At 32.9% G+C, this 27,503-nt stretch overlaps 4 protein-coding genes across 10 annotated transcripts; 2 read left to right on the plus strand and 2 right to left on the minus strand.

The window, feature by feature from the left end:
• Positions 1-452: 452 nt before the first annotated feature.
• Positions 453-10,399, plus strand: LOC142506165 (peptide-N(4)-(N-acetyl-beta-glucosaminyl)asparagine amidase). Of its 5 annotated transcripts, none has more exons than XM_075619325.1 (17): positions 453-665; positions 762-815; positions 1,547-1,714; positions 2,404-2,502; positions 2,743-2,829; positions 3,619-3,701; positions 4,476-4,589; positions 5,000-5,054; positions 5,120-5,206; positions 6,355-6,410; positions 6,491-6,550; positions 6,692-6,779; positions 6,889-7,641; positions 7,724-7,811; positions 9,001-9,103; positions 10,039-10,143; positions 10,268-10,399. In XM_075619325.1, the coding sequence occupies exons 1-17, from the start codon at positions 588-590 to the stop codon at positions 10,368-10,370; spliced, it is 2,181 nt and encodes a 726-aa protein (XP_075475440.1). In that variant the 5' UTR covers positions 453-587; the 3' UTR covers positions 10,371-10,399. The 5 variants fall into 5 exon arrangements, with proteins under 5 accessions (XP_075475440.1, XP_075475438.1, XP_075475439.1 ...); XM_075619323.1 differs by having other exon boundaries at positions 456-665; positions 10,039-10,173; XM_075619324.1 differs by having other exon boundaries at positions 461-665; positions 7,751-7,811; positions 10,039-10,173.
• Positions 10,400-11,416: 1,017 nt separating this feature from the next.
• LOC142505501 (uncharacterized) lies at positions 11,417-12,030 on the plus strand. The gene has a single exon (XM_075618511.1). The coding sequence runs from the start codon at positions 11,524-11,526 to the stop codon at positions 11,908-11,910; it is 387 nt and encodes a 128-aa protein (XP_075474626.1). The 5' UTR covers positions 11,417-11,523; the 3' UTR covers positions 11,911-12,030.
• A 1,617-nt stretch (positions 12,031-13,647) lies between these two features.
• Positions 13,648-16,982, minus strand: LOC142505353 (aspartyl protease family protein 1-like). The gene is made up of 10 exons (XM_075618312.1): positions 16,357-16,982; positions 15,868-16,003; positions 15,342-15,574; positions 14,994-15,218; positions 14,769-14,904; positions 14,614-14,690; positions 14,422-14,521; positions 14,285-14,345; positions 14,132-14,203; positions 13,648-14,048 (listed from the first exon to the last, which is right to left on the minus strand). Exons 1-10 carry the CDS (start codon positions 16,683-16,685, stop codon positions 13,774-13,776), a joined length of 1,644 nt encoding a protein of 547 aa, XP_075474427.1. The 5' UTR covers positions 16,686-16,982; the 3' UTR covers positions 13,648-13,773.
• A 4,842-nt stretch (positions 16,983-21,824) lies between these two features.
• LOC142505137 (E3 ubiquitin-protein ligase RFI2-like) lies at positions 21,825-26,545 on the minus strand. 3 transcript variants are annotated; one of them, XM_075617985.1, is made up of 6 exons: positions 26,093-26,545; positions 24,855-25,024; positions 24,455-24,513; positions 23,170-23,195; positions 22,720-23,092; positions 21,825-22,516 (listed from the first exon to the last, which is right to left on the minus strand). In XM_075617985.1, exons 1-6 carry the CDS (start codon positions 26,271-26,273, stop codon positions 22,069-22,071), a joined length of 1,257 nt encoding a protein of 418 aa, XP_075474100.1. In that variant the 5' UTR covers positions 26,274-26,545; the 3' UTR covers positions 21,825-22,068. The 3 variants fall into 3 exon arrangements, with proteins under 3 accessions (XP_075474100.1, XP_075474097.1, XP_075474099.1); XM_075617982.1 differs by having other exon boundaries at positions 21,825-22,555; XM_075617984.1 differs by having other exon boundaries at positions 21,825-22,525; positions 26,093-26,543.
• Positions 26,546-27,503: the final 958 nt, after the last annotated feature.

A 27,503-nucleotide genomic window follows, 5' to 3' on the forward strand; every position in this document is an offset into this window, starting at 1 on the left:
CACGGGTGACTTGCAATCCGTCGCGACCTACGATTACACAGGGTGGGGTGTTTTGGCGGATGCAGTCGGTTTGACAACTTTAACTGTCAGATTAGGTGGGACAAGGCGGAGGGAGAAACTGATAACTCAAATCACCTATTTTTATGTGGTGGGATGATCTAACTCAGGATATCTACCACGTTTTGACAGATCTAGTGAGATGAGATTGTGAATGTTAATATGATAATTTGAAAGATATCGATAACATAACTATTTTTTTCAACTTCGATTAAAATAAAACGTGAGCCAAATGCAGGACGATGTAATGACATTGAATCTTATTCTTGGTACCACGGAACGGCTTGCAAAATTGTTCCTATTAGCCAAGTTTCAGAGGTGAAAACAATAATAAGTAGAAGAACGAGGGTCTAATTAATATTAAACATAGTTCATGGGTCTTCTGGAATAATCCAAAAATAACTTTTTTTAGAGGGAAAATAAAATAAAATTTTCGTTAATAATTATCGTTATTAACTGTTTAGAAGGCTGATTTTAGCAATTTCAGAAAGTGAAGCACAGAGGTCGAGAGCAAGAAAGAATCGGCAAAAATGGTGGCTCGCAAATTTGTTGTTCAACACGGAGATTCGGCCTTCGATTTAGATTACGATACAGATGATGGATTCGAAGTTCTTTTCTTCATTTCCTGCTTCGATTTTTAGTCTCTTTCAGTTTAATGATCTCAAACGTTTTTTTTTTGCTGTTTCGTTTGATTGCGTTTTCAGGTTCTCAAGTTCCAGCTTTTCTCTCTTACATCCATTCCTCCGGATGAGCAAAAGGTTATAGATCCTTTTTAATTCTGCCAAAAATGTGAGGTTATAGATTTTGATGAATAATTTTGGGAATGAAAAATCCCATGATCCCATCTCTGAATTTACATCTGAAATTGGCCGCACCCTGTTAAAGTGTATACTGCATTTATTTGATTGTCATATTTCTCATACGCCACGAAACCCCGTTGCTTCAAGTTCAACACTTCAAATCCCGTTATGTATTCAATTCTTTTGAAGAATCAAGATTTGTTTTTTATTTAGTTACAAGATCATATAGATATTTGGAATGATTATTGTGCCTTTTATAATAATTTTGATTGAAATTTGGAGTGCTTTCCTCCAATTATCGTTGTGCTCATTTGTTGTTAACCTTTGTGAATGGTTGTTCATTTCAATGCAATATTACAGAGAGCCTCACTATTTTAGCCAGTTTAGCATTTTGTGGGTGGATGTAAAATAATTAATACATTATACACAACGCATTCACATGTCAGACTCTTTGTAATTTTCTTTGTATTGTCTTATGCGCGTCAACCGATGTACCCGACTTCCTCTGTTGGAAAATTTGAATTCTTATCATCAATAGGGGGCTACATAGAAGTCAAATCATGCTCGTGTGAGTCTATATAAAAGTGGTGTTTTGCGCTCAAATGTTAAACATGCAATTTTATGTATTGCTCTAGCATAAACATATTGGAGTTTTTGTTAATTGATGAGAAGTTAATGGATGGCTTTAGATATGGGGAGGTGACAATGATCGTGTTGTGTTGGATGATTCTGATCTCGATATGATTTCTGATAAGTTACGATTGGCATCAGTTGATGACTCTAAAGAAACCAAAGAGATGGAAAAGCCAGCTGTAGATTTCGAGAAGTCTGACGAAGAATTGGCTCGTATGCTACAGGTTCTTGCAATTAATATTGAGTTAGTTAGTTATTTATGCTCTCATCACCAGATTATTACTTTTTATCCTATCATCCATTATGTGGTTAAAGTGGTATCTTCTTGACAACTCAGTGAAAGATTATGTTAACAACATTTAGCAAAGTAATACTACAGGCGTGAGTGAAATTTACCCAACGTTACCAGTAGAGCGGTGATAACGTACGAAACCAATAGTATTTTGAGATTAAAATATAAAATAATTAGAAATGATTCCTGGAGAGGAATTTTCTGTACTGTGTTATGGTTTTGTATTCCCTTTACTTATAGGCTATGACTCTTTCTTGCCTTAGAAAGTTGTTATTTTAGGTGAATCCCGTTAGTTTTGGTTTAGAAACTGAACATTGAACTAAGTTGATGCTCTTTTTCTTGTTTCTATTTAGGGGTTCATTTATTTTTAATTTCCTACCGATGTTCAATTAAAATCTTAATCTTAAACTAATTGATTCTTGATCATGAGGTAATATTGACAATTGTATTACTACAGCCGAAGCATAGGAGGGAGAGCACTGCATCAACTGCAGGTGTTGGAGAAACATAAACTGCATATATTCTATCTTATTTTCTCTTAATTATTCTGTGAGCCAGATAAAATTTTGAATGAGTTGTTTATCTGTTGAAGAACTATAAAGAATAATATGGATTTTGCAGGCAGAAGAAGACGCGTTAATGATGCAACATTTTATTTCAAGTGAAAATACAACACAAGTCGAGCAGAAGCTTCGGTCCTATGTTGACCAAGTTTTAATGGTAAGAATGCTTGTTTGTTCCATTTATATATTTGATCTTTATCCTCCAACAATTTAAATCTCCTTTCCTTCTTATTTTAATTCTCATGATGAGTAGTAGAATTGATTAAAAAATACAGAGGTATATATTTTGTTGTTTTTCTTTGCTGCTATGTAAGTTGTTTTGGTGATGTGGTTTATTTTCATTATATTTAACGAGTTTAACAACACATCCATGTAAGTTGGTATTATTTTGGCACAGTATGAGGAGCTGCATCGACAGGAGGCAGCTAGAAAGACGGTACCTGTGGACAAACTTGAGGAGAAAGCAGAGGTTGCATTGGCCAGGGTAAGTTATCCTATCTTCAATCTCTAGTTTGGTATCTTCTGACAGAAATTCAACTCGAGAAAATATATAGAGCTCTGAAATTTAAACCGTGAAGCACTACTGTTTTGATTAGAAATAGTGTTTATTTAAACATTATGGGTAACTCAAAATCAGTTAAATCGACATCCTTGCTTTGATTACATTAAGGACTCGAATAATTAAACGAGGATTACAAAGCGTTCTTAAGCATTAGAAGATGTCCTATTGGCTTTCTAGAGCTCTCTTAATAAAAGGGCGCTTGAAAGCCACCCATATGATATAAGGTGTCAAACTCCTTTTGGTCGTTAGGTTTTTATTATGCGCTTATTAGATGTGAGTGCCTTTTCTATTTTTTGATGGTGGGTAGAGGGATCAATATGTGACTCACACTCCTTTTTATGTGGACAAAGTTAAGGACTATTGTCTACTAGGTATAGAAAGATTAAACTTCCAGTTCACAGTAATTTAACTTCGACCATTTTTGGGTGACTCTGGTGAACTGACAGATTGTGTTTACTAACTTTATATTTTAGGTGCAACTTTTGACTGAAGTACATCCATATTTGCGGTGGTAGATAATAGATTTTATCATCTTGGATTCAGGCAGTTGACATTTGAGAGATGAAAATTGTTTCGAAAATTTGTATAATTTGATGGATTATGATTCTAAAAATCTATAATTATTGTTAAATTTAGAAATGTTTTTCTTTTTGTTGGAGTTTCTATATCCGATTTTATACTTGGAATCTGTATCCGTCTACTTTAATTAAGGAAGGAAACTTCAGTCCTACTAAAGATGAACTTGATCATGCATTCCTGCTGCAGCTGCTCTTCTGGTTCAAGCAATCTTTCAGGTCTAAGCCCTCTGTTCTTGTGTGACAATGAATGAATGAGCCAATAGTTATGCATACCATAAAAGACAATATTAGATTTATTAGCATTGTTTGTACTTGCAGTGTAATATTTGGTGATACTACAGGAACTGTTTTTCATGAACCATATTTCAAATATATGATGCATCTTTTTTCATGGAAATGTTTCCCATCGCGCATAGTGGAAATAGTTGGAATCAACAAATTTAAGAATTGATCACTGATTATTTATGAATTTTTAAGGCAAGTTAGCTTTTCTAGACGAGTGTTTGAAAGTGGATGTCAGTTTAAGGAAATATAATTTTTGCCCAGTTACCAGAATGTTTATTAGTAGAAAGGTCTTGATATAGTCCCAACTCCTGTATGTTTTATACTCTGTTAGTAGAATTAACTGCAAACAGCAGTTTTTAATTAAAGAATAGGTGATATTGGGAGTTGGTATTAAGGGGAAAAAAACAAATAAAATATAAAAATTAAAATGACCTTCCATCCACTTTTCAACCTTGGAACTTGTTTTTGCCAAAGTGATAGTTTATGCCAAAAGTAGTGAGTGTGCCCTGCAAACATATTCTGCAAGAGTTAATATGTTGTCAAATAGTTCTTGTCAATGAAAAGTTTATCGTTGCCAGTTATTTATTAAATTATTTTCAGATTTTGTTGTACTTTTTGTTTCCAATATCATTCATGCACATCTCTTAATAATACATTAGCAACTTACTAGAAAAATCCATTGATTTTCAATTTTGATGGCTCTAGGTGGGTAAATGCTCCTCCATGTGACAATTGCAACAATGACACAATCGATCAGGGAATGGGCACTGCAAATCATTTGGAATTACAATTCAGAGCATCTAGAGTTGAAATTTACCGGTATTTCTCAGTGATTTTTTTAAACTATTTTTTCGTCCTTTTATCAGTTGTGTAATGGTTTGCCATAGAAACTTGACATCCCAGATGCCAAGTGCCAATCATATATTACTTTGGTAAAACCCATGCTGTTTAATTCTTTCCTTGTTATGGTACTCCACTATGTTTTGTTGCTGGTCAATCAAAGTCATTACACCTGATATAGTTGAGACATTCCATTTTTTTGTGACCTTTTCTCTCAGCATTTGAGTATGTGTACAACATCCATGATTATTCTTGAAAATGATGAGATATTATTCTAATTATTTTGTTTTGAATTCTCTTTATGAGCCTTCACTAAAACTGATTGGAATTTGATATTGAACATATGCATGTATTTGTTTTCCATTTGACATTGTTGTCAATATCTACAGCTGCAATTCATGCTCCACAATCACCCGGTTCCCTAGATATAGTGATCCATTGAAGGTATGATATTTCAGTCTCTGAGAAGTTTTTGACTCACGAATTTGTTCAAAGTTGTTCTTTTGCAGCTTCTAGAAACGAGAAAGGGGAGATGTGGTGAGTGGGCTAATTGTTTCACACTATATTGTCGAGCGTTTGGCTATGATTCTCGGTTGGTAAGTTCTCTATGTGAGAAATTAATAAGCTCTTTTAATGGAGAACTTCATAAGCCTCTTTGGATAAGCCTTACACACACGTGTGTGCATGTTCGTGTTGGCAAGTTCTTGAGAATGACCCAACACCTAAGCAAGCATAAATATATCCTAGTTCCGGTATCCACTCTAAACTTTATTGACGATGCAAAGTTAGTTATCAATTACTAGCCATTATAATTCCCCAATTGAGTTCGTATTAATTAGATTGTTAATGATTCAATACAACTATCAAATTTTACAAATAAGTACTATGAATCTGATGTTGAATGCAATTACTATTGTGAACTATTATGATCCTTCTACTCATGACATATGGACCCTCTTTTAATTTTTCAATGAATTGGGGTGTCCCTGAAATGTGAACTCATCTCATAGGTCGTGTGCTTCTTATGGTATCTAAATGTATTTTATTCAGTCATTATGTATATTAGAGATTCAAAGTTATCCAAAAAATTTGGTTTTCTCTAAATTCAGGCTAAGACAACTACTGTGATTTAGCAGGTTCATCAGTCAAGATACTAGTTCTTCTTTTCTTATTATTAATTTATTTTAATAAATACACAAGCTTAGGCATAGCCCTTCCATGCAGCATGTGCCTTTACGTTGAAGCTCCAAATTTGGTGTGCTTTAGAGGCTCTAGACACATTTTAAGCATGTTTTAAAAGTACAGAGAGCAAATCTAAGATGAAATGCAAGATAATAATGATTAGGTTATTTATTTTTCTATTAAATAAACGTACAGATAGCATATTTACTTTTCTATTAAAAATTAGGTTATTATTCAATAATTATTATATAATCGAGCAAAATGTAATCTAAGAAGAAAATATTTTATTTTGAATTAATGAGTTTGTTTGGATAGAAATTTTGGTGGACTAGATTTGTGGTGTTGAAAATTTTACTTGGACTTTTTGGATGGGAGTGAAGTGAGTTTGCTTAGAAATCTTCTCTGAATTAAATATTGTTGGTACTTTGTATGGTCCAAACTTTTGTATAAATACTGACATCATTATTCTAGTCTATTTGAGTTATATAAATAAATTCTTTTTTGAGATATTGATACAAAAGTTTCCCAAAAACGGGCTCTTGTGTTTTTATGATGTTTGCAGATCTTGGATTTCACAGATCATCTTTGGACTGAGTGCTTCTCTCCGTTTTTGGGAAGGTAAAAATTGGATCTTTCCCCATTGTTTTTGTATATGATATTCTTTCTATTCGAATGTCAAATAATACAAACTTGTGCAGATGGATGCATCTTGATCCATGTGAAGGAATTTATGACAATCCACTACTATATGAGAAAGGGTACTAGCTTTAGTTGCTTCTTACAGAATCTTTATGGTTTCGGATTACAAAACATATGTTGTAATGATCTTTGGATCAAGTAATTTTAAATGATGGTCATTGAACCATATAGATTCTGAATCTTTCAACTTTATTTTGAAGGTGGAATAAGGAATTGAGCTATGTATTTGCCCTATCTAGAAATGGTGTCTATGATGTCACCAAGCGATACACTAGAAAGTGGCACGAGGTATAAAATATTACAACTTTTGATTTATTATTTGGACCTTATGTCTTCCCGATACATCCGTATAAAATCTGTGTCTAGAGTTTGAGTTCTGATGCATCTCTTTATTCAGGTATTGTCTAGAAGAGTTCTAATTACTGAGCCTACTTTGGCAGCTATTTTAAGCAATATAACAGGAGAACTTCGTCGGAACCTTGCTTCTGAGATGCGGTTAAAGCTTGATGATAATGACAAGACTGAAGCAGAAGAACTTGAGAGGAACTTGTTTTCTATAGATGATGCTTCAGTCTCACTTCCTGGAAGACAAAGTGGGGATAAAGCTTGGCGCTTATCAAGAGCAGAATTTGTCTCTGACAACCATTGTTCTATGAGTTCTTCATCCTGTCCAGTTCGTAGATGCGTAGATGAGCATGTGACAAAGATATACAATGCATTTTCACCGGTCATTTATCAGTTAGCAGAGCACGCATCTAACAAATTTAGAGCAACTGAAATCCTTGAAACATTTAAAAGAATTTTGATTAGTCTGAAGAACTCCTCTTTCAGAATCAGGAGAACTAAGATAAATCCATTGTCGACTAATTCATTGTTCTGTAAGATGATTCCCTCTTTTGGTAAATTGTTTGATGCACTCTCATTGAAGACTGAAGCGGTTGTCGATGGAACTACTGATTTATGTATAGCTTCTGATCCAGTTAAAACATCCCTGGCACTCCCAGTTATCTTTCATGCCCTGGATGATTTAATCCTTAATGTTAATAATTGTGAAACATTGAACAAGTCTCTACATTGGCCACTTCTGAAGTTGAACAGAATATGTTCTGGTTTCGTGCTTGCAAGCGGCGAGGAGCTCCCTTTCGGAATAGTAAGTAGCTTTGACTTGCAATTTCCAAGTGGTTTCCTCTATAATTCATTATGGCCAACAATTTTTGTTCACGTTCTATAAGAGATTTTCTATCATGACAATCAACAAGGCTACATCTGCATTTGATGGAATTCGCATGTCCAAATGGGAAGAACCAAATGGTGCAACAGGTATTTGAAGCAGTTTCCTTGGATATTTTGGATTTCCAATTTTGATATAATATCTCACCAGTAACTGTAATTCCTCAGTTCCTTTTTCAATATCACATTTTTTTTATTTGGGATGTTCCAAATAACGTACACATTGCAACTATATAAAAACATGCACAAAAAGCATTTCTGCTATAGAAGTTCGTACTCAATCTACAAATATCTTGAAGTTTCACATTATTTACTTTCATCTCAAACACTGCACACATTTAAATAGGAAATTTATTGGGAATGGAAGGGGTATAGGTTATAGATATGGAATCTTGTGTTCTAAACATAGTTTGTCTCCCAACTTAAATAGCATAGCTTTTCTTCTCTTTAGTTTTCATTAGTAAAAATATTATAATTATCTAAATATTTTCTCCTTGGTTTCTCGACATTGGTAGTATATTTCTTATACATGGCAAAATAAGGGGATGTTTGATTGCTCTTATTTTCCATCTTTATTATTATCATTAGTTGGCACTTAGGAATGATAATAAAGTAGGGTCATCTTTACTCAAGTAGTTCGGAGTTATTTTTGAACTATTTCAACTAGTAACTGGTTGGAGAAACTTGCTTACTGACTGGTCATATGAACCTTTGAAATAAGTTTATGACTCTTGTTATGTTTGATGACCATATTCTAAGTAACTATGAAGGTTAACTTTATGTCAGAAGAGAATTAGAACGTACTGTACTTGAGTGTTCATGTTCTTTTCAAACACTAGATGAAGAATTTAACCAGTACTTTTACTTCTATCTTCAGTCAACGAATGATATTTTTATGCTCAGCAATATTTTGAAATTTATGGACATTTGGACATGTAATGTTCCTTTCTAACCTTGGTGAATAACCTTTGTGAATGACATCCTTCAGTTTTGGGTTAAAACAATGCTAACTTATCAAGATATCACAACCTTCTCCAACTAGAATTTGTCCAAAATTCCAAATGACACTCTGCTTGATTTTTTTTTTTTTTTTTTGTTGACACTCTACTTGATTTAGCATATGGGATGACTAAATGCCAGTACTTCCTTTCCTACTCTCCCGTTCTCCTTGAATATTTTAAGAGCATTGGATACTTAAATTATTTAGGACGTCAGATCTAGACTTATTTTATTGACCCGACAGAACTGAATCGAGTCATAACATTGTTTGGTCTTATAGGTTGTTGGATCACGTATAAAACGTCTGATAACCAAAGGCATGAGCTAGTTGCTTATGAGTTAATGTCAGCCAATGATGCTCCAGAGAGAGATCCAAAGGACTGGTATGATGTTTTTTTATATTTTGAATTTTTATTGCTCACAAACAAGTGTTTGGCTTTCATGCGGTAAGTGTTGTGTGCATATTATGCTGCTTTTCAAACTGTATATCTTGGAGGTACCACTCCTGAAATTTTTCTCTCTGAAATCTCAGCTAATTTCTTTTATAAAAATAAAAATATTATTAAATCCAGAAACTTTTGGAATGTCGTATCATTATATAAATGCATACTCATGTTGCTTAATAACACGTATTTATTTTTCCTCGACGTGATGAGTCAAAATAATCAAAAACGCATTTAAAACAATTGACCTTTTCTAAAGTCCACTATGTGGGTACCATTATGGTTTATTTTACATTCGAACATAGTTTACATGATCAATTAGAGAAAAATGTTGTATTGCCGCATTCACATTATTGCATCATTCGGTCTTTTTTAACTTTTTTATATGATCATATAAAATGATCATAGTGTCTAACGACTCGGGTCAAGTTTCTGATACTTTGTCATTTTTACTTCGTGATAATTGATGCATATTTACGGTGAAGAAACCATGTTGCGGAATTAGTTTATGTCATTGTTTATGTGTTTATAAATGTTTATTCGCCACGTGTTGAATGTCCCGGCCAAGCCATTTGCTTGATATTTTTGTATGAATGTCATGGCCAGGCCGTTTGCTTGATATTTTTGTATGTTCTGCCGCTGCGATCTTGCTGTCTAATGGTGGGTTTTCAGATTTGGCCTTGGTGGAAGACCATCTCTTTATTTGGTGTTTATTTGATATAAAACTTTTGTTTTCTATTCATATCGATTCATGCTTCTCAGATTTATCTCCTCCCAAAGGGTACATGTTGAGGTTTTCCTAAAACCCGTCTGGTAGTTTGCCCAAAAAAGGGAAAAAAAAGGAAGTTGATCATCAAATTAAATTATTCTCACAGGGTCATAGAAGGTAGCGCAGATGGAGGTACTAGCTGGAACATTCTGGATGAGCAAACTTCACAGGAGTTTGTCAAGCGCTACCAGCGAAAAACATATGAGATCAGGTCGCCAACATTCTTGGCAAATGCTTTCAGGTTAAATGTGATGCTCGGAAACTATTGTGACTTGATTCTGGTGAAGTTGTCGATGTTTTTAACTGATTTTCGTCGATTATTAAAAAAAATACAGGTTTAGATTTATTGCGGTGCGAGATGCAAAATCAACTTCAAAGTTCCAAATTGGTAGCATCGACTTGTATGCGAGGACAGATGCTATTACTGGAGTGAAATGATCTGTAAGATCTCCCAAGATATTAGTGCAGTTCTTACTTATAAGCAACCATTGAAATGTAAAAATATTTATGTGCTTGTGTGACTATTCTCTGTATTCTGGCCTCACCAAGCTTTATGGGAAATGTTTTCATTTTCCGCTAATAAAAACAAAATCATGGCAGTCTTTTTCAAATGGTACGTTTCCATTCCATTTTCATATTCCGTCTTACATTTCTCCAAGTAAAATTCCATTTTTAAAGTAGTTTGTGATTATTCGTTAATGATCGTGTTACAGTCCCAGGGGCCATTGTTTACCAGTATAGGCATCGGTTCGAATTTTCAATTACACAAACTTCGAAACTCCCTAAATTGTTGCATTTATTTATTCATTTATTTTCTATATATATATATATATATACTTTAAATATTTCAGTCAAAGAATTTGTAGCGTTGGTATTGTCATATTGTATATATTTAATTATCTATATTTATTATTAGGAAAATTGTATTTTTGTTTTATATATTTGTTTTTTTATATTTTGAATCTTTTATCAAATTTTAGTTTCTGCATATTCTGAGTTTTAGAATTTAGTCTATTGATATGTCATTATATACGTCAATGTTACAACACAAAATGACTACAATTATAAAAAAAAGGTACAAAGAAACATTAAAATTTGAAAACATAAATAACATGTCATAAAGAAGGAAGATCAAAATATAAATTTTACTTAACCGTCTTATATTTTAAAATAAAGTATGTCGAGGATTAAAAATGATATTATATTATATATTGAAAAAAGTACGAATATTTTGGAAGACTTTGACAAAATGATTAGGTTTCACGAGTCTTTATTTGTGAGACGAGTCAATCATATTGACATTCACAATAAAAAGTAATATTCATAGCATAAAAATTAATTTTTTTTTATGGATGACCCAAATAAGATATATGTTTCACAGAATATGATCTTTAAAACGTCTCATGCTTTTGTCAAATAAAATATTGGAATTTTTTTCGTTTAAACGAAGCAAAGAATCACCGATCAAAGCGGAAGCCCCACGCCTACGACCGAGTACCAGCAACTCAAATCACGGAATTATATATATACATACATATACGTATGCATTGAACCTATATCGGCACATAATCTTTGCAAATCAGAGAGAAAAATGAGCGTTGAATTTGTGGACGGCCAGACGGTTGTAGATTTCGTGAACGATTCCGAGGCTTTCGAGAAATGCGTGAATGAGAAATTCGAAACGCTCGATTCCGATCGGGACGGCGTTCTCTCGCGCGACGAGCTTCAGAAACGGATCGGGAAGCTCTCGTCCACTGAGCTGGAGCTGCAGTCGAGGGATGAGATCGCGAGCCTCTACGACGTCTTGTTCGACAAATTCGACGAGATCCGGAGCGGATCCATAGATCGAAAAGGATTCGTGAATTTGGCGAGGGAGATCATGCTTGCCAAAGCGCGAGGAATCGGGAATTCCCCTGTTTCGATTATCCTGCAGGAAGATAGTTTGCTCATGAAAGCTGTTCTACGCGCCAAGGCATGAATGAAGTTTTGTTTATCGTAGAATTATTATTCCATATGAATTTTTCTCCAATTTTTTTGTTTATTATTCAAGTTCTCTGTGTTTTTATTTGAAATTTAATATAGTTTTACATCTCAAGATGATGAATGATTTCCCTCGTCTACGAACTAATTCATTCAATTCATGTTATCTCGAATCCGCAAAACGAATTTCGCATGCTTTCTATAATTCTCCAATTTTTCGGATGTCCCCAGATATAACAGTAAATCTATCCTTCTAGCATAAAATAATAGTAAAAGTCTTTTTTCTTCTCTTTTTCCCCTTTCGAAGTTTGTTTATATTATTGCAACCGAATGATCCGATTAATATAATCTATAGAACAATCCAGTTAATTACTATAATTATCATCTCTCTTATCTTTCCATGATATCTTGTTATACGATTTGACAGATTTTCATTCGTGAGTCTAATCAATTATGCTCTTATTTACTGTATAAAAATAATTTTTTCTCCTCATGTCTCACAAAATTAACACGTGAGACCGTTTCACGGGAGTTTTTGTGTTTCATAATTTAATCTTGAAAAAACTTTGTCTTCTTTATTGTCAGATTTCAATTATAGTCACATATCTTTCAGTTTTTGACAATTTTAATCTTTTTTCATCGAAAGTGTTGCAACGATACTTACACATGAGCGTCTTGTCAAATCTACGAAGATGTCTCATATATGTCACATCAGCACCACGTCGGAAAAATGAATAAAATCTCAAAAATAACAAAGGTAATTTATTGATAATATAGATGACTAAAATCGTAAAAAAACAAATATATAGAAGTAATATTGGAGTTTTCCTTTACATCTTCTATATAATTATGAAATATTTAATTTATTTAGATATGCACTTTTGTATACTAGGTTGAATGTATAGAATTGAACTAATTAACTAAACCAAATACATATGAACGTCGTTTGGAAAAAAACAATTCTTTGTAATCATATATTAAATTTTTTTTTGGGTTAATAATGTAGAAGATTATCAAAGAACCTTTTTTTAATCATGTTTAAATTTCTTTGGCAAAATTTAACTGAACGTAAGTGCTTAATATATTATTTCTTAATACTGATAGATGAGCATTATATACGTGTGATTCATTTTAAAAAAAAAATCCATTGGTGAAAATGATTAATTTTCATTTTTCTAATGCATGATACTGATGCATTGTTTGAAGGACAAAAATATTATAGAAAATTTATTTTAAAAAATTAGTTCTTACAATCGAGCATTTATTGTTTTACTTATTTTTATATAGTCCATGACAAAAGTGTGACTCCAATATTATAAATAAATCGTACTTTAACTTAAATGTCTTGCTATTATACAAAGGATTTTTTTTAGATTTCACAAGATAAGAAATATCTATATTTCTCAAACGTAATTTATACTAGTAAAAGATGCACATGCATTGCATGTGCTATTATTATTTTTAATTTGATTAAATAATACTAAATAATTAATACGAAATTATTTTCGATTTAGAAAAATTACTCGATTTAAAAGGGAAGTTTTGTTTTGATTTTTTTATATTTAAAATATGGAGTAACTTGAAAATGTTTTTAGTAGAGTAATAAGGATAATTATGGAATTAAGTATATTGGTGTTCTCAAAAGTAGTTATTCTAAGACCCTCACACTTAATATAATAGTATATATTTATGATAATAAATAATATTTATTTTTTCGAGTTACCACTAGATTAAATTTAAATCACTGTTTATTTCAGCCAAACAAAGCAAAATATAATAATTGATAAACATCCAAACTATAAAACCATTTCTAAATCACACATCATCTATTCTCAGGTATACAATGAATGAAAGAATTCCATCAAGAAACAATGAAAAAGTGATGGAAAACAAGGGAAAATATGGCCAGAAGGAATTTGTCCATGAAAGAACTTGAGCTCGGGCCCGTGTTACTGCTACCAAACAACAACCTCGGTGGCGGCGGCGGTGGCGGTGGCGGTGGCGGTGGCGGTGAAGAGGAACGAGTTCTGTTAGGCCTAGGTTGAGGCTCCAAGAGAGAAGGCGGCGGCGGCGTGTTAGTTGAGTTGCCATTGTTTACTGGTACGGTGGGTGATCCGTTGTTTCTTGAATCATAACCTAAAACATACCTCAAACTTAGTATATATGTTTATGCGAGAGGCCAGTAGCTAGAAAAGGGTAAGAAGAAATGAATTACTTACAGTTTGCTTCTTTCCAACCCAGAACCATATTCTCACGATCAAAGGTTATGCGGTATCCACTCATGAAATTCTCTGGACACAACAATATAATTAGCCATAGAGAAAAATCTAAACAAAGCAAGCAAAGTAACACATAATCGCGACGATACTCACGTCCGATGATATTAACATTCTCACTTTTGACCATAGCCAAACAGAAAGCATGCCCGCCCACCTGCACACAATAAACGGCTTGAGAGAATGAAATTTATAACTTGTATGCAGGAATGACTAGACAAAACGAGCCTCACCCTGGTGGGAATCACAATCGTTGGTGCGGTAATGTAGAACGGGTTTCCACCTTTCATGGTCAAGTTCAACCTCGGATAGAGGTAGCTATTTTGTGTTGCACTGCAGGGCAACATGTACAAATTAATCAGAGGCGCTAGCAAGAAAATACAAAGGATTTGATAAATTAACTGAGCATTGCTGCTGAATCGAACCTAAGTTGATAACAATAGTCGAAAATAAGCTTGGTTTGTGGGACGTAGCGTGGTTCATCGGTTATCTGAGAATTAAACTAGAAAAAGAAGAAAACATCACACTTGCAAATTATGAGATATTTCGTAAATAAAATGATAAAAGTAATCTAACATACGCTATCTGCTATAGCTGAGTATGCGGGGTCATTAAGGTATGTAAACGAGGTGCCTGTATCAAAAATTGCTGAGAACTCGACATCGACGACCTGTTTCCCCACGGTTAATTGTGTCACGGTGACGTTGTAAGTCGGGCTGGAAGAAAAATGGGAAAACAATCAAGTTGCATAAGAGTGGGGGAATACTTTCATTCAATGAATATCAATCACCCAGTTCTTAATTACTGTAATCGTTGAAGATTGAATGGAGTTGTTTTCTGATCCGAACTCCCTTTATCACCAAATTCGATTCTTCCAAGTCCATCTGGGCTGAAACACATGGAAAAAGAATTTGACGTAATCCCTTTGCTGGCTAAAGTGCTTGGAACAGATACACTGTCCATTCCAAGCCCGAATAGACCATTAGGAGCTGCGTTTTCCAAGAAATCACCGGTTTGAATTATTCCACATCTGAGAATACAACAAAATGAAATAAAAGGCTCCATTAATGTAAGAATATTAGGCATAAAGTTCTTGATATGTATAGAGAAAATAATGAGCTAAAATTTTTCTGGAGTGAAATCAAACACCTACCCTAATGTGATTGGGGCTTGAACGGGTAGTCGAGCACCGTCGGCCGTAGCCAAATGCAACACATCATCTACCAATATACCGGCAGAAGACGTGTTGCTCGAAAGATATTCCTCTTTATAGGCGCAAGCGTTGAGATTAAGCAAGCACCCTCTGTTCAGTCCGCACGAAGGGCTGTTACACGGCACGACCTCGCTACTTGATGATGCATTTAGACTATATTGGTTTAGACGAACCTGTTTCAGCAGAGATTAGTCAATAATTGACCGCAGAAATAGTCACATATGAATCCCAAACAAGAAAACAAAATGGCTCTACAGCACCAAGTGCCACAGGTAGCAGTAATGATGTAGCCAAAATTCTTTAAAATCATTTAGATTGCCACAAGTGCTAGATGGAGCTCAAGGCCTGATAACCAGCCAAATAGCTCGTAACACATGATCACATAAATGCTTATATTGATTATATATATATACATATTCTAATACTGAATTATGTGATGGAGCAGTAGTTTTAGTAGTCGTCGTACCGGTCCGTTGGTCGAGTTCCAGGAACGTGCACAACGAGTACACTCACATGGCAACCAGAAGAGGTCGCTTCCGGTGTCGAGTGCTACGATAAAGCTCACTTTCGGGTTACCCACAGCAACAATTGCATAGTGCAAGCTGCAAACAAAATACGCATAAGATCATTAGTATTAGTAATATGCACCTTGTTTAAGAGAAAAGAAGACGAATCTTCAAATTTCGGGATAATTCAGTGGAAATTTTGGGAGAAAAAAGATTTGGTTTCTGCTGGATAGAAAACAAGAAATTTATTACCATGCACATTGGATATAACTAAATATTGTATTTTTTTTATAATCGGATTTTCCGTGTAGCAGACGTGGCATGCCAAATGTGTATAGTCAAAATTATGAATTTCATCTAATTTTAAGTTTAATAATATAATATAATATAATATTCCCTCTATAAAAATTTAGAAACAAAAAACAAAAAATTGAGCTAAAATGACTCACAATCCCAGAGAGCTGATACGGTAAGTAGAGTTTCCCGACGAGAAAGTGAGAGGGGTAGCCGGAGGATCTGTTTCCGCCAGGTTGCGGCGGTGGAGGTGGCGGGTCTTGAAGAACTGATCACGGTGGGCCATGGCTGCGAAGTACTCAAGGCTATCCTTCTCCGGCAACCCATTTAAATCCAAAAATCCCTTCACAGTTTCAGAATATCTGTGGTGTATATCAAGCCCAAAGGTCCCGAATGCCTCACTTCGACTCGTATTAATTATAATCACAATCAATGCTATCAAAACAAAATTCTTGGCCATTGAATTACAACATATATTCATCATTCTATACGTTTTTGGTATGAAAATCAGATTCTATGAATGAAAATTAATCAAGAAATTGAATTTTCCCACTGTCCTTGATCGAACAAAACAATGAAAATGCAGATAAATATTTTTTATGCAATGTTAGAAAAATGAAAAAAGACAAATCGGGCAAGCTGTTTCTTGATAGTGAGATCAAGCCGGGAAAGAAAAAAGAAAAGAAAAATGACGTGAGAATGATCAAAATTGAAGCAGTGGCAAGTTGGTTGAAATAGAGAGAGACGTGATGGGGGGAAAGTGGAGAGTGGACGACGCAATCTTAAATAGGACACGAGGGATAAAGTCGTCGCATGCAATAGTTAAATGAATAGGTCTTTTGTGATATAGTCTCACGAATTTTTATTTGTGAGACGGGTCAACTATATCGATATTCACTATAAAAAGTAATAATTTTTAATGGATGATCCAAATAAGATATTTGTCCCACAAAATACGACCCGTAAAACTGTCTCACACAAATTTTTACCTAATTCAATTGCATGACACGGATGATTGGTGCCTAAGAACATTCATTCTTCTTATTTTATTTCAACTGAAGATTTATAATAATAATTAACATCTCAATTTACGAATCAAACGATAATTATAATTATAATTATAATTATAATTATATATATATAACAAAATTTATCCACTGTATGTCATGAAATAATTTTTTTTGCCAAATGAAAATTATATGTTAGATTATAAATTTAAGTGGTGTTTCCTCTTTAAAAAATTGTCTGCGATTTTATAAGTTATTATTTAGTAATTTTAATATTAGATATTTATAATATTATTTTATAATTTTTATTTGTCTATATAATATATATATTCAATGGTCATGTTTAATTTACTCGACTGTCCTTTAAGAGTACAGAGTAGACGGAAATTTGAACAAAGTCCACGCAGCATTTTACCTAATACGCGTTTAATCAACCATGTTTCCTTCCAGTTCACTAATTGATATAATATATTATGGTGCACAGTTATCGTACATATTTACTTAAATACCGATGATGTATAATTCACCTATTGGATTAGCTGTTTTTTCGTATTTAATCACATACAATATGTGAGCGACATCTAATCGGTGCTCAAATAAGTATGTACGATAAGTGTGTTGCACATCAAAACTGTGTGTGTATGTATAAAAAGTAAGGATTAATAATATTGTATTGAAAGTTTAGGAGGCAGATTGTTAATTTGAAATATTCAGCAAACAAAAGTATTTTTAATTATAAATATTATATCTTCCTAATATTGGATAATAAATAGTATAGTTGCTAATTTTGCGAAGATTTTAATTATAATTTTGTAGATAATATTTGTTGATTTAAAATTGTAGTCCACAAATCATATCCGTGAAATAACAATTAGAAAGGGATTTGATAAATTTTCGAAATGACATTTTTATTGATTACTTGATTTATTATACTACTTTTTTCACCGAAAATTTATTTTACTACTTTTTGGAGCAACTCGGCATTGGGATCGTTGACATTCTTTTATTTTTTAAATTTATTATTTTATTAGAGGACGTGAAATTAAATAAGGGCTTGACTTGTGGACATATTTAAAATTTTGATATCAATTATTTTTGGATGGTGAGATGGATTTCAAATGAATTTTCATTGTTTAATAACTAAAAGGAAATAAATTTAAATCCGTCATCGTACTTGTTGGCAAAAACTTATATGAAACGGTCTCACGGATCGTATTTTGTGAGACGGATATCTTATTTAGGTCATCTATGAAAAAATATTACTTTTTATGCTAAGAGTATTACTTTTTATTGTGAATATCGATAGATTTGACTCGTCTCACAGATAAAAATTTGTGATACCGTCTCACAAGAGACCTGCTCTACTTGTTCATATTGCAATTGAAATAATCACACCGAATTTCGAATCGTTGGAATATTGGAGTTTTTTGAAATTTAATGTGTTTGATATAAATACACAGTAAATAAATAAGATGCATTTGATATTCTTTAGTTGACGTTATTCAATAACGGTGTATTCATTTCATTATTTATAAATTAAGTTATAAAATTAATAATATATTTTTTTTATATGATTAGGGTATTTTAATTTATAAGAAATTGAGTTTATTTTTGGAAAAAAAATAGTTTAATATAATATTATATTTTTTAGGCTCGACATATACAATTTTATATTTCATTGTGAATATAATATTTAAATAATTTTAATATTTATATTGAAAATAAAATTTTGTCCACTGTGTAAACCGTAACTTCCGGTTTCATGCATGATCCCCACTTTTTGCCCAAGTTCTTGGTCTTATATTATATATATATATTTGGCGATTATAATTAGTCAGCCGTCAGCGTTTACTTTCGATAAAGTCGTGCTCGTTATATTATTATTATTCGTAAGGATTCAATTATTCGTAAGGATTCATCACCTAAAAACACGGATGTCAAAATTAGATACGATCCACCAATCCGACACGGTTCAACTCGAAAAAAATTAAGTTTGGATTTGAGATTTTCGGCTTCGAGTAAGATCGGGTTGAACTCGATAGCTGACCCGAAACAAATGATCGGATTGGGTTGCGTTCAGGTCAACCCGGGTTGGCCTGAAAATTTTATTTTTTTTTTAAAATATAATTAATAAATATCGTCTAGATTTTTATATATTACATGTTTGAAAATTATTTATTGTATATTTATATCATAAATTTTCATAATTTAATATTTATTTTGAACATTTTTTATTTTTGGATTGACCCGAAAATTTTATTTTTTAAAAAAATATAATGATAAATATTGTCTACATTTTTATATTGTATGTCTGAAAAATATTTATTGTATATTTATATCATAAATTTTCATATTTTAATATTTATTTTGAATATTTTTTAAACAATTTTTTATTTGATTAGTAAATATACTTTATTTTTCTACAATTATACTTTCGAATTTAAATCATATATACGAGAAAGATTTTATTATTATGTGTTTAAATTAAAATATTAGTATTTTTTTAAAATTTTATTTTAAAAAATTTTATAAAAAATTCAAATCAGGTTATACGGGTTGATCGGGTTCAAGTTCGGATTGAGAGTTTTCGGGTTAGCTCAGGTTCGGGTTGAGTTCGGGTTGAGCAATTTTTGTATAGTACTATTGCTCAACCCGAACCAACACACCCAATCCACCCAAATTGACACCCCTATCTAAAAATCAAAGGAAAATAAATGTATACCTAAAAGCCAAAATAATAATAATTTTTTAAAATTTCGTTTTGAAGTTTTCATAATTATTTGATATTGAATTATTATATTTTGATTTAATAAATAAATCAAATTATCTTTTAATCGAAACAATGTCTGTTTTATTTTCACTTAATGCAAGTTAACATGTAATTGTTTGCGTGTCTAACTTCGCGAAAAACATTTTATTATTTAAAAGAAGATTAAAAAAAAATCAAAAGGTTATAAATACTTAAATTTTACAAAAATAATTTCTTAAATTTCAATATTGTATTTATATTCTTAAATTATTATTTTTAATCTAAGTACATTATTACATACAACGTGAATCAAAAATAAAATCAAGGCAAAGATTTATAATCTATGAAATTCTTTAAATATGTAAAGTTAAGAAAAAAATTATTTTAAAAATCAGTTAATCAAATGTCGTTTAGGGAAATACCGAAACTCGATAAACCGATTTTTAGTATAAAAAAAATTGCGATAAGCTTAGTGAAACGGGTTAAATCTACCGATATTCACAATAAAAAATAATACTCTTAGCATGAAAAAATATCAGCATAAAAAGTAATACTTTTTCATGAGTAACTAAAATAAGATATCCGTCTCACAAAATACGAGCAGTAAAACTGTTGCACACAAGTTTTTGTCAAGAAAATTAACCATTGTTATCGTTGAAATCTGCATGTCTTTACAAAACGTTGACCTGGCCTGGATTGGAAGAAAGTCAACTCCAACAAAATTGCTACCGTAATTTTTTAAATTTTTTACAATATAATTCAGTAGTAAAAGTATACACACACGCGCGAAGATTGTAAGCTCATGTTCTCGAATTAGAGATCTCGTCGTCTGATTGAGATGTTGGTGAACCTATTGATAGGTGGAAAACGTGACAGATACTGTATGTGTGTCTCTGTATCTGTTACTATTATCAAAAATCTCTATAATAGAGACAAAAATAGTGTCTTGGTCTGTTTTTGGTTCTTCCAATTTTGTCCTTATGTGATACCAATATTACACTTTTATTTTTATTTTTAATTTCAACAAATACTTTTGTTTTTTATTTTTTTAATTACAACAATTCAAATAAGACTTTAGTCTTTCGATAATTTATCAAATTTCACTTTAGTCCTTTGATAATTATAAAAAATTATTGCGTGTGGACAGTAGCTAATATATATATATATATATATATATGTATATATATACATATAAATGTATGTATATATTTAAAAAGATAGAAACATTGTATATACATAAAAATATATTTGGCCTCAGAATATTCATTGAATGTGTGCTGGAAGACTTGCAGGCAATTCACTCGTTACATGTTGATATATTTGAAATATTTATCTAAATATGATAATTTTTGTTATTTTCAAATTGATGATTTTTCTATATTTTATTTATTAGAAAAAAAACAAGATTGAATTTGTATATATATATACACACACAACGATAGAATTAAACTCTTCATATCTATACTATATTATTAAGTATAAGGACATGATAATAACTAACTAGAGAGGACACCAACTTTTTCTGCCAATTTTATCTTTATATGATATTAAAATTGCACTTTTGTTTTTTGTTTTTTTTTTAATTTCAACACACACTTTTATTTTTATTTATTTTTATTTCAACAATTCAAATATCAATTTAGTCCCTCCATAATTTGTCAAATTTCACTTTAGTCTATCGATAATGATTAAAAAGATCATGTATACACGCATCGCGTGTGCATAGTAACTAGTTTATTTGAAAAATATCGGTGCATGTTTATCATGATATCGAAAAATTTCACACGAAACAAAAGAGCCAAAATAGATTGTTTAGAATTCATATATATCTGAATCAGAAGTTGACACAGTAAGAGACCACAAGAAATGAATAAAAATGAAACCCCAAAGCTTTCTTTAAACATGCCTTATTACCCCGAAGGGCAACGAGCGAGAGGAAACCACAGTTCATCACACAGCTCGTGGCTGCTAAACGGAGAAAACACAATCAGTTCAAGGCCACGCAATAGTTTTTCACGTCTACCGGGATAGGCAGACTCGAACCGTTATAGATTTTACTCAAAACACAGAGATTATCCAGTCACAGTTTTCAATACATCATAGCAAGGAACCTATGACCGATTTGGTGGCATCCTCTCGGATCCATACCTCTGGCGGTAACCGTTGGATCTGATTCCAGTTTCAGATCCGCCAGCCGGTGGGTGGAACGGCCCCCATATTGAATCACGGTCAGTGGGGTTCAAAGGGAAGGGAAGTTGGTGTTCCCTCTCCCAAAGACGGAATCGATCCTGATGCTGCGTGCTTTCGGGTTCTTGGAAGGATGTTCTTCCAGATGAAAAGAAGTAAAAGCCACTTGACTGATCTGATGAAGAGCTCATGGGTGCAACTTGAGCTAGACCTCCTCTATTATTTCCGGATCTTCGTCCAAGAGAAGTTCGTGCAGCTGGATTGCTATTGGATTGCTGAAAATATGCTTGAAGGGATGGGGCACGATCACGATTTCGAGCAACAGCACCAGGGTAATGGGGAAGCATTGATGACATAACTGAGCTGGGAGCTCTAGCAGAACTACCGGAATATGTGTCAGTATTAAATAACCTAGGAAATTCACAAACCACAATAATAAAAAAAAGGAGAAAAATACCCTTCTGAGAAAAGATAATAGATCCCATACTTCACGTGAAAATCGAAAATTTATACACTAAAAAAATGAGCACAACCAATAAATCTTGATAAAATCTAATTTGAAGCAATTTACATACCTATGACCAACGACAAAGGGGTGCATTCCAGGTCTTGGGACATCAGATGTATGCCTAGCTGCTCTCAGATTCACAGATGGAATTGAAGGTTGATCTGCAGCACCTATGCGGCTACTTGCACCAAAAGGAGAAAAATGGTCCCAACTTTGATAGCGACTATCCATAGAAGGGAAAGCATAGGAACTGGGGACTTCACTTGGAACCGAATGGCCACTCCAATGATGATTGAAACTAGATCCATCAGAAACACTTCCGTTTGATGCAGAAGATGGATGTATGGGCCCAAAATATGCAATGTATGGGCACGGATGAGCTGAGGATGAGAGAGGTGTATGATCACCAAAGATGGCATGATGTCCAAGAAGATCATGATCTATCAAACAGCAAGCACTCTTGTTAATGGAAGTTGGTGTAAACCTTACTATTATGATAAGAGTTACAAAATCTTACATGCACTTGACGTAAATTCTCCTTCACTGCAGAGAATACAAAAATCCAAGTCATTGTTAGATGAATATTTTTCACATGAAATCTTAAATATATTTTTTTCACCAAAAATAATTAAGGTCTATCGAACTTCATTCAGTATTTCACATTAAATGCTAAAATGCATCCATAGTCGTGACCTAGACTAATAGGTTTCCCTGATTCTCCTCAACAAAAAAAAAGGCGACGGTTGCAGACCTCAAGCAACCATTTCAATCAAACCAAATCAGAGCTCCGTGGAAAAATGTCTGGTTTCTAAGTACATAGCATGTCATGCTATGGCAGGAGTAAAATTCAGGTAGATTTAACCAAAGTACTCAATGCTAGCAACAGTTCAAATAATTATTCAAGTTCATAGAGCTTCACAAAACTAGTGAACCCATAATGCCAACATGATAAAATATTTCAAGCTCGTAGTAATCCCTGGGAGAGGGAGAAGTTTCAAGATGGAGGAGGTTGGCTGCTTGAGCTGGCGGAAGATTTAGAACTATAGATGCTGCAAAGTTTAACTGAGATCGGATCGTACTGCATGTTTCAAATAAGATATTGTAAAAAGGTATGGGAGGTCAGTGATATATGTGTCATTATGTTATGGGCCCAAATCAGGCCCATAAGGAAGTTTAGGATGTAATAAAAGGTGTGAGGGAGAATATTTATGGGGTAGCTTTTGTTTTAGGAAGATACTAGGTTGAAATAGGGGTAGGAGCAGGGGCAAGTTTTGTTTTGCAAGAGCATAGTATCGGGATCAATTTGTTTCTTCAATAATAATCTTTCGACCTCCCTTTCAAGTAATATTAAGTGCAATATGTATTTCATTGTCTAATTTCTTGAATTTCCGCGAAGATATTTGCGTAGTTTGCTACATTTTCTTGAGTTGAATCTTGGGGCATTACACATTATTTAATTGGATAAATCTTTCTTCTTAGAATATGGTTACACTGTCGCATAAGAACTTTAGATGTTTGGTCATCTCACATAAACCCAACCCTATAAAAAGAGTAAGTATGTATTTAAAGAGCGTATGCATATACCAAACAAATAATATAAGAGGTAACAATATATGCCATAATTAGGCAGCAAGGACAAAATGCCCAACGCAGGTTGGAATAAATGACATGAAAATTCATTCAAAAAATAATACCCACTTATATCATCCACTCGACTACTAGGAAATGAAACTCAGTGCAACTATCTGTAGGACTTCAAATACGAAGACAAATACAGTGAAATAAAGGTGAATGAGCCTTACTCAAAGGATGTCGGGAGCCTTGTTAAGCCACTGAATGGACACCAGTGAACTCCAAATGACTGCAAAATAAATTTAAAAGTCTTAGGATATCAAAATATAAAATCTGATCAACCCAAGCCCGTTTATTTGTATACCTAATCAGCTTTAAGAGTTATAACACATAAATCAACATAAATTACATAATATAGGATTTGGATGCAAGAATGGAGTTAATCTAAAATCAGTGTGATAACAATAAATAACAGGACCCCTGCCCACAGCGAAATACTAGATACATTAGAAAGAATTTATCCAATAACCATTTTAGGTATTTAACGGTAACACTATAAATCCAGAAACTTCCATCTATGCAAAAATACGCCTTAACAAAAAAATATAAGATAGGTTTATGTACAACTACCATCTCAGAATAGCTTAGATCATATAGATCATCATCATGAGCCCAATCCTCCATGTTAAAGTCAGATATCGGACGACTACCATTGGCATAAAGCCATTGTCCTTTCTCGATTTTCCGACAGTTGGGACATTGCATTGCTCCTTTAATGTTGAAGGCCGAACCAATGCAATCTGTACAAATCAAAACATAATACAGGAAAAGAACATAAGGAAATTCTTTCTTATCTGACTAGAAAAGAAGAGAGGTGTGCTATGACAAGCTTGAGTATGATATAGTTGAGCTACACATTAAGCGTTAAAAAATGTTAAAGTCAAGAAATTTTGAACTTGGGATCAAGCTTGGGTATGATATGGTTGAGCTCAATCTGGCTCGCACAATTCATTTAATTTCAAACCTCATTCAAGGTCAAATTCAATATGTATCTCATCAATAAATTTTGCGATTACAATCAAGCTCATCTCGCACCATGTGTTATAAAATAGATCATGTCAAAACAACACGTAGTTAAAAATAACGACAAAATTTTGCTCTCTGGCATGCGGTCGACAGCTCAGATCTTCAAAAAATTCCAATTGATTTTAGAAGTTAGTTATTTTAGCGGAAATTAATGACATCGATCATAATTTAATCGAGTATCTTTTAACGGAAACCGTTTCCAAGCTTAATCTATGCATTATTATGAACAATAAACCCTTCTGTAACATACCATACAAACAGAATTTGTTGGTAGTATTAAAAATCCAGTATTGATTATGTCGTCACACACTGTAATAATTCGTATGGATTATGGAATCGATCACACATCGAGGTGCACAATCACACATGTTACTGATCCTCATTCGAAGTGGTAAAGTTGTAACAGTGTACAAAACTCTCCGGGACATCCGTGCAATTAATCTGTCCACGGTGGGCCGGGATAGGAGCTTTCCGTGGCATCGCAATCACGTGCAGCAAATTCTAAAAAGCAATGACGCCCTAACCACAATTTTACCATCATTGTTGTGAATTCCCAATCATTTCTAAATTTTTTAAAAAAAGAATATCTCTTTAGAACAAAAATCTAACACTTCAGATCTTAAATCCCAAAAGCTGCAGCGAGAAATTCAAGGAAAAAAATCAAAGATAATTTTTTTTTTATACATAAAAACACAATTTCAACCAAGTAAAACCATAATTCATGAGGCGGAAGGATCGGCCTCGAAGAAAAACCGTACCAAACAGGAATACAAACCACTCACCTAGGTGAAATTGATGACCACATTGAAGCTTAGCCCAAGATCTATCACCGTTATCCATCACCGCCTCTAAGCAAATCGAACAAGACACCGCCGCCGCCGCCGCCGCCGCCGCCGCCACCTTTCCTTCGCCGCCTCCACCTTCATCGCCTTCGTCGAGAATTCCCAAATCTCCCAATCCCATAACTTAACCGAATTTTTTTTAAAAAATAAAACCTCAATCTTCCGTCTCGGAGAATCGATTTCTTGCTGTATAAAACAACTAAAATAGATGCAAGACGGCTAAAAATTGATCGATTGAAAATTTATAGGGATACAATTAGATACGTTTTACGAGAGATGAGCGAAGAAAGGAAATAAATAGGGAAAAATGTGAGCCATTTTTTTTTATGACAAATTTCTTTACTTTTCTCTTTCTCTGAGAACACGTTGTTTCGGCAGGATTATAACTGTTGTCCAAACAAAGTAGTTGATAAGATTAGATGAACATATGCACACAGATCAACGGCTGGGATTGATTGTGTATTTTGACTCAGTGAAACTGGGCTGGTTTTATTGGTGGCCCACATGACATCATATTTTCACAAATATAATCCTTGTCATAATATTTATTTGTTTCACGAGAATCGAACTTCAAATATTTTTATTTTTATTATTTTCTAAATATGACGCCGTTCAGTCTACTTGAATCATGTTCATAAATTTGACAAAAACTTGTGTGAGACGATCTCATGGATCGTATTTTGTAAGACATATATCTTATTTGAGTCATTCATGAAAAAATATTATTTTTTATGCTAAGAGTATTACTTTTATTGTGAATATCGGTAAGATTGACCCGTCTCACAGATAAAGATTCGTGAGACCGTCTCACAATAGACCTACTCAATGAATTTTGAATATATATAATTATATATTTTTCTTTTTACAATTTTTAATATGAAGTAAATATATAACATAAACCGGATTGTTTCTAAATTCTTGAAATTTCATGTATGATTCATAAAATTTATTATTTTTATTTATAAATTGATAAGAGTTGTCCCATTCACTTTATAGATTATATCAATATATTTGCTTCTCAAATGATTATATGATTGAATTTAGGTGGATTTTACATACATTTATTGTTGATGAAATTATCCTTTACATTTGTTGACCAACTAATTGTAGTTATTGATTTTATATTAGTGTTAATGAAGATTAGCAAAAGTTAATAGTTTGGTTGGTATGTATACATGTGTTTTTTTAAAATTAAAACCCAACTAAATTACACCTAACAATGTGTCAGGAATTTTGTTTGGAGAGAATGATTAATATACTCTTTTTACATTATTTTTGGTTATTTTTGCAAATTAAAAAAAAAAAGTGAATTACGACATATATTTTTTTTGTGAAGTTTTGTAAATTTATA

Source organism: Primulina tabacum, chromosome 10, assembly GCF_025594145.1.
Source record: "Primulina tabacum isolate GXHZ01 chromosome 10, ASM2559414v2, whole genome shotgun sequence".
Classification (NCBI taxonomy): domain Eukaryota; kingdom Viridiplantae; phylum Streptophyta; class Magnoliopsida; order Lamiales; family Gesneriaceae; genus Primulina; species Primulina tabacum.

Coding starts and splice junctions, on each gene's coding strand:
- LOC142505137 (XM_075617982.1), bottom strand. CDS start 26,273: ATGGGATTGGGAGATTTGGGAATTCTCGACGAAGGCGATGAAGGTGGA. Junction 25,025..26,092: donor TGGTCATCAATTTCACCTAG/GTGAGTGGTTTG, acceptor TGATTTGTACAG/ATTGCATTGGTTCGGCCTTC. Junction 22,556..22,719: donor CCCTTTGTCGTTGGTCATAG/GTATGTAAATTG, acceptor TGAATTTCCTAG/GTTATTTAATACTGACACAT.
- LOC142506165 (XM_075619323.1), top strand. CDS start 588: ATGGTGGCTCGCAAATTTGTTGTTCAACACGGAGATTCGGCCTTCGAT. Junction 6,411..6,490: donor TTCTCTCCGTTTTTGGGAAG/GTAAAAATTGGA, acceptor AAACTTGTGCAG/ATGGATGCATCTTGATCCAT. Junction 6,551..6,691: donor CCACTACTATATGAGAAAGG/GTACTAGCTTTA, acceptor TTTATTTTGAAG/GTGGAATAAGGAATTGAGCT.
- LOC142505353 (XM_075618312.1), bottom strand. CDS start 16,685: ATGATGAATATATGTTGTAATTCAATGGCCAAGAATTTTGTTTTGATA. Junction 14,522..14,613: donor GACTATTGTTATCAACTTAG/GTTCGATTCAGC, acceptor GTTGCCCTGCAG/TGCAACACAAAATAGCTACC. Junction 14,049..14,131: donor GGGTTGGAAAGAAGCAAACT/GTAAGTAATTCA, acceptor GGTATGTTTTAG/GTTATGATTCAAGAAACAAC.
- LOC142505501 (XM_075618511.1), top strand. CDS start 11,524: ATGAGCGTTGAATTTGTGGACGGCCAGACGGTTGTAGATTTCGTGAAC.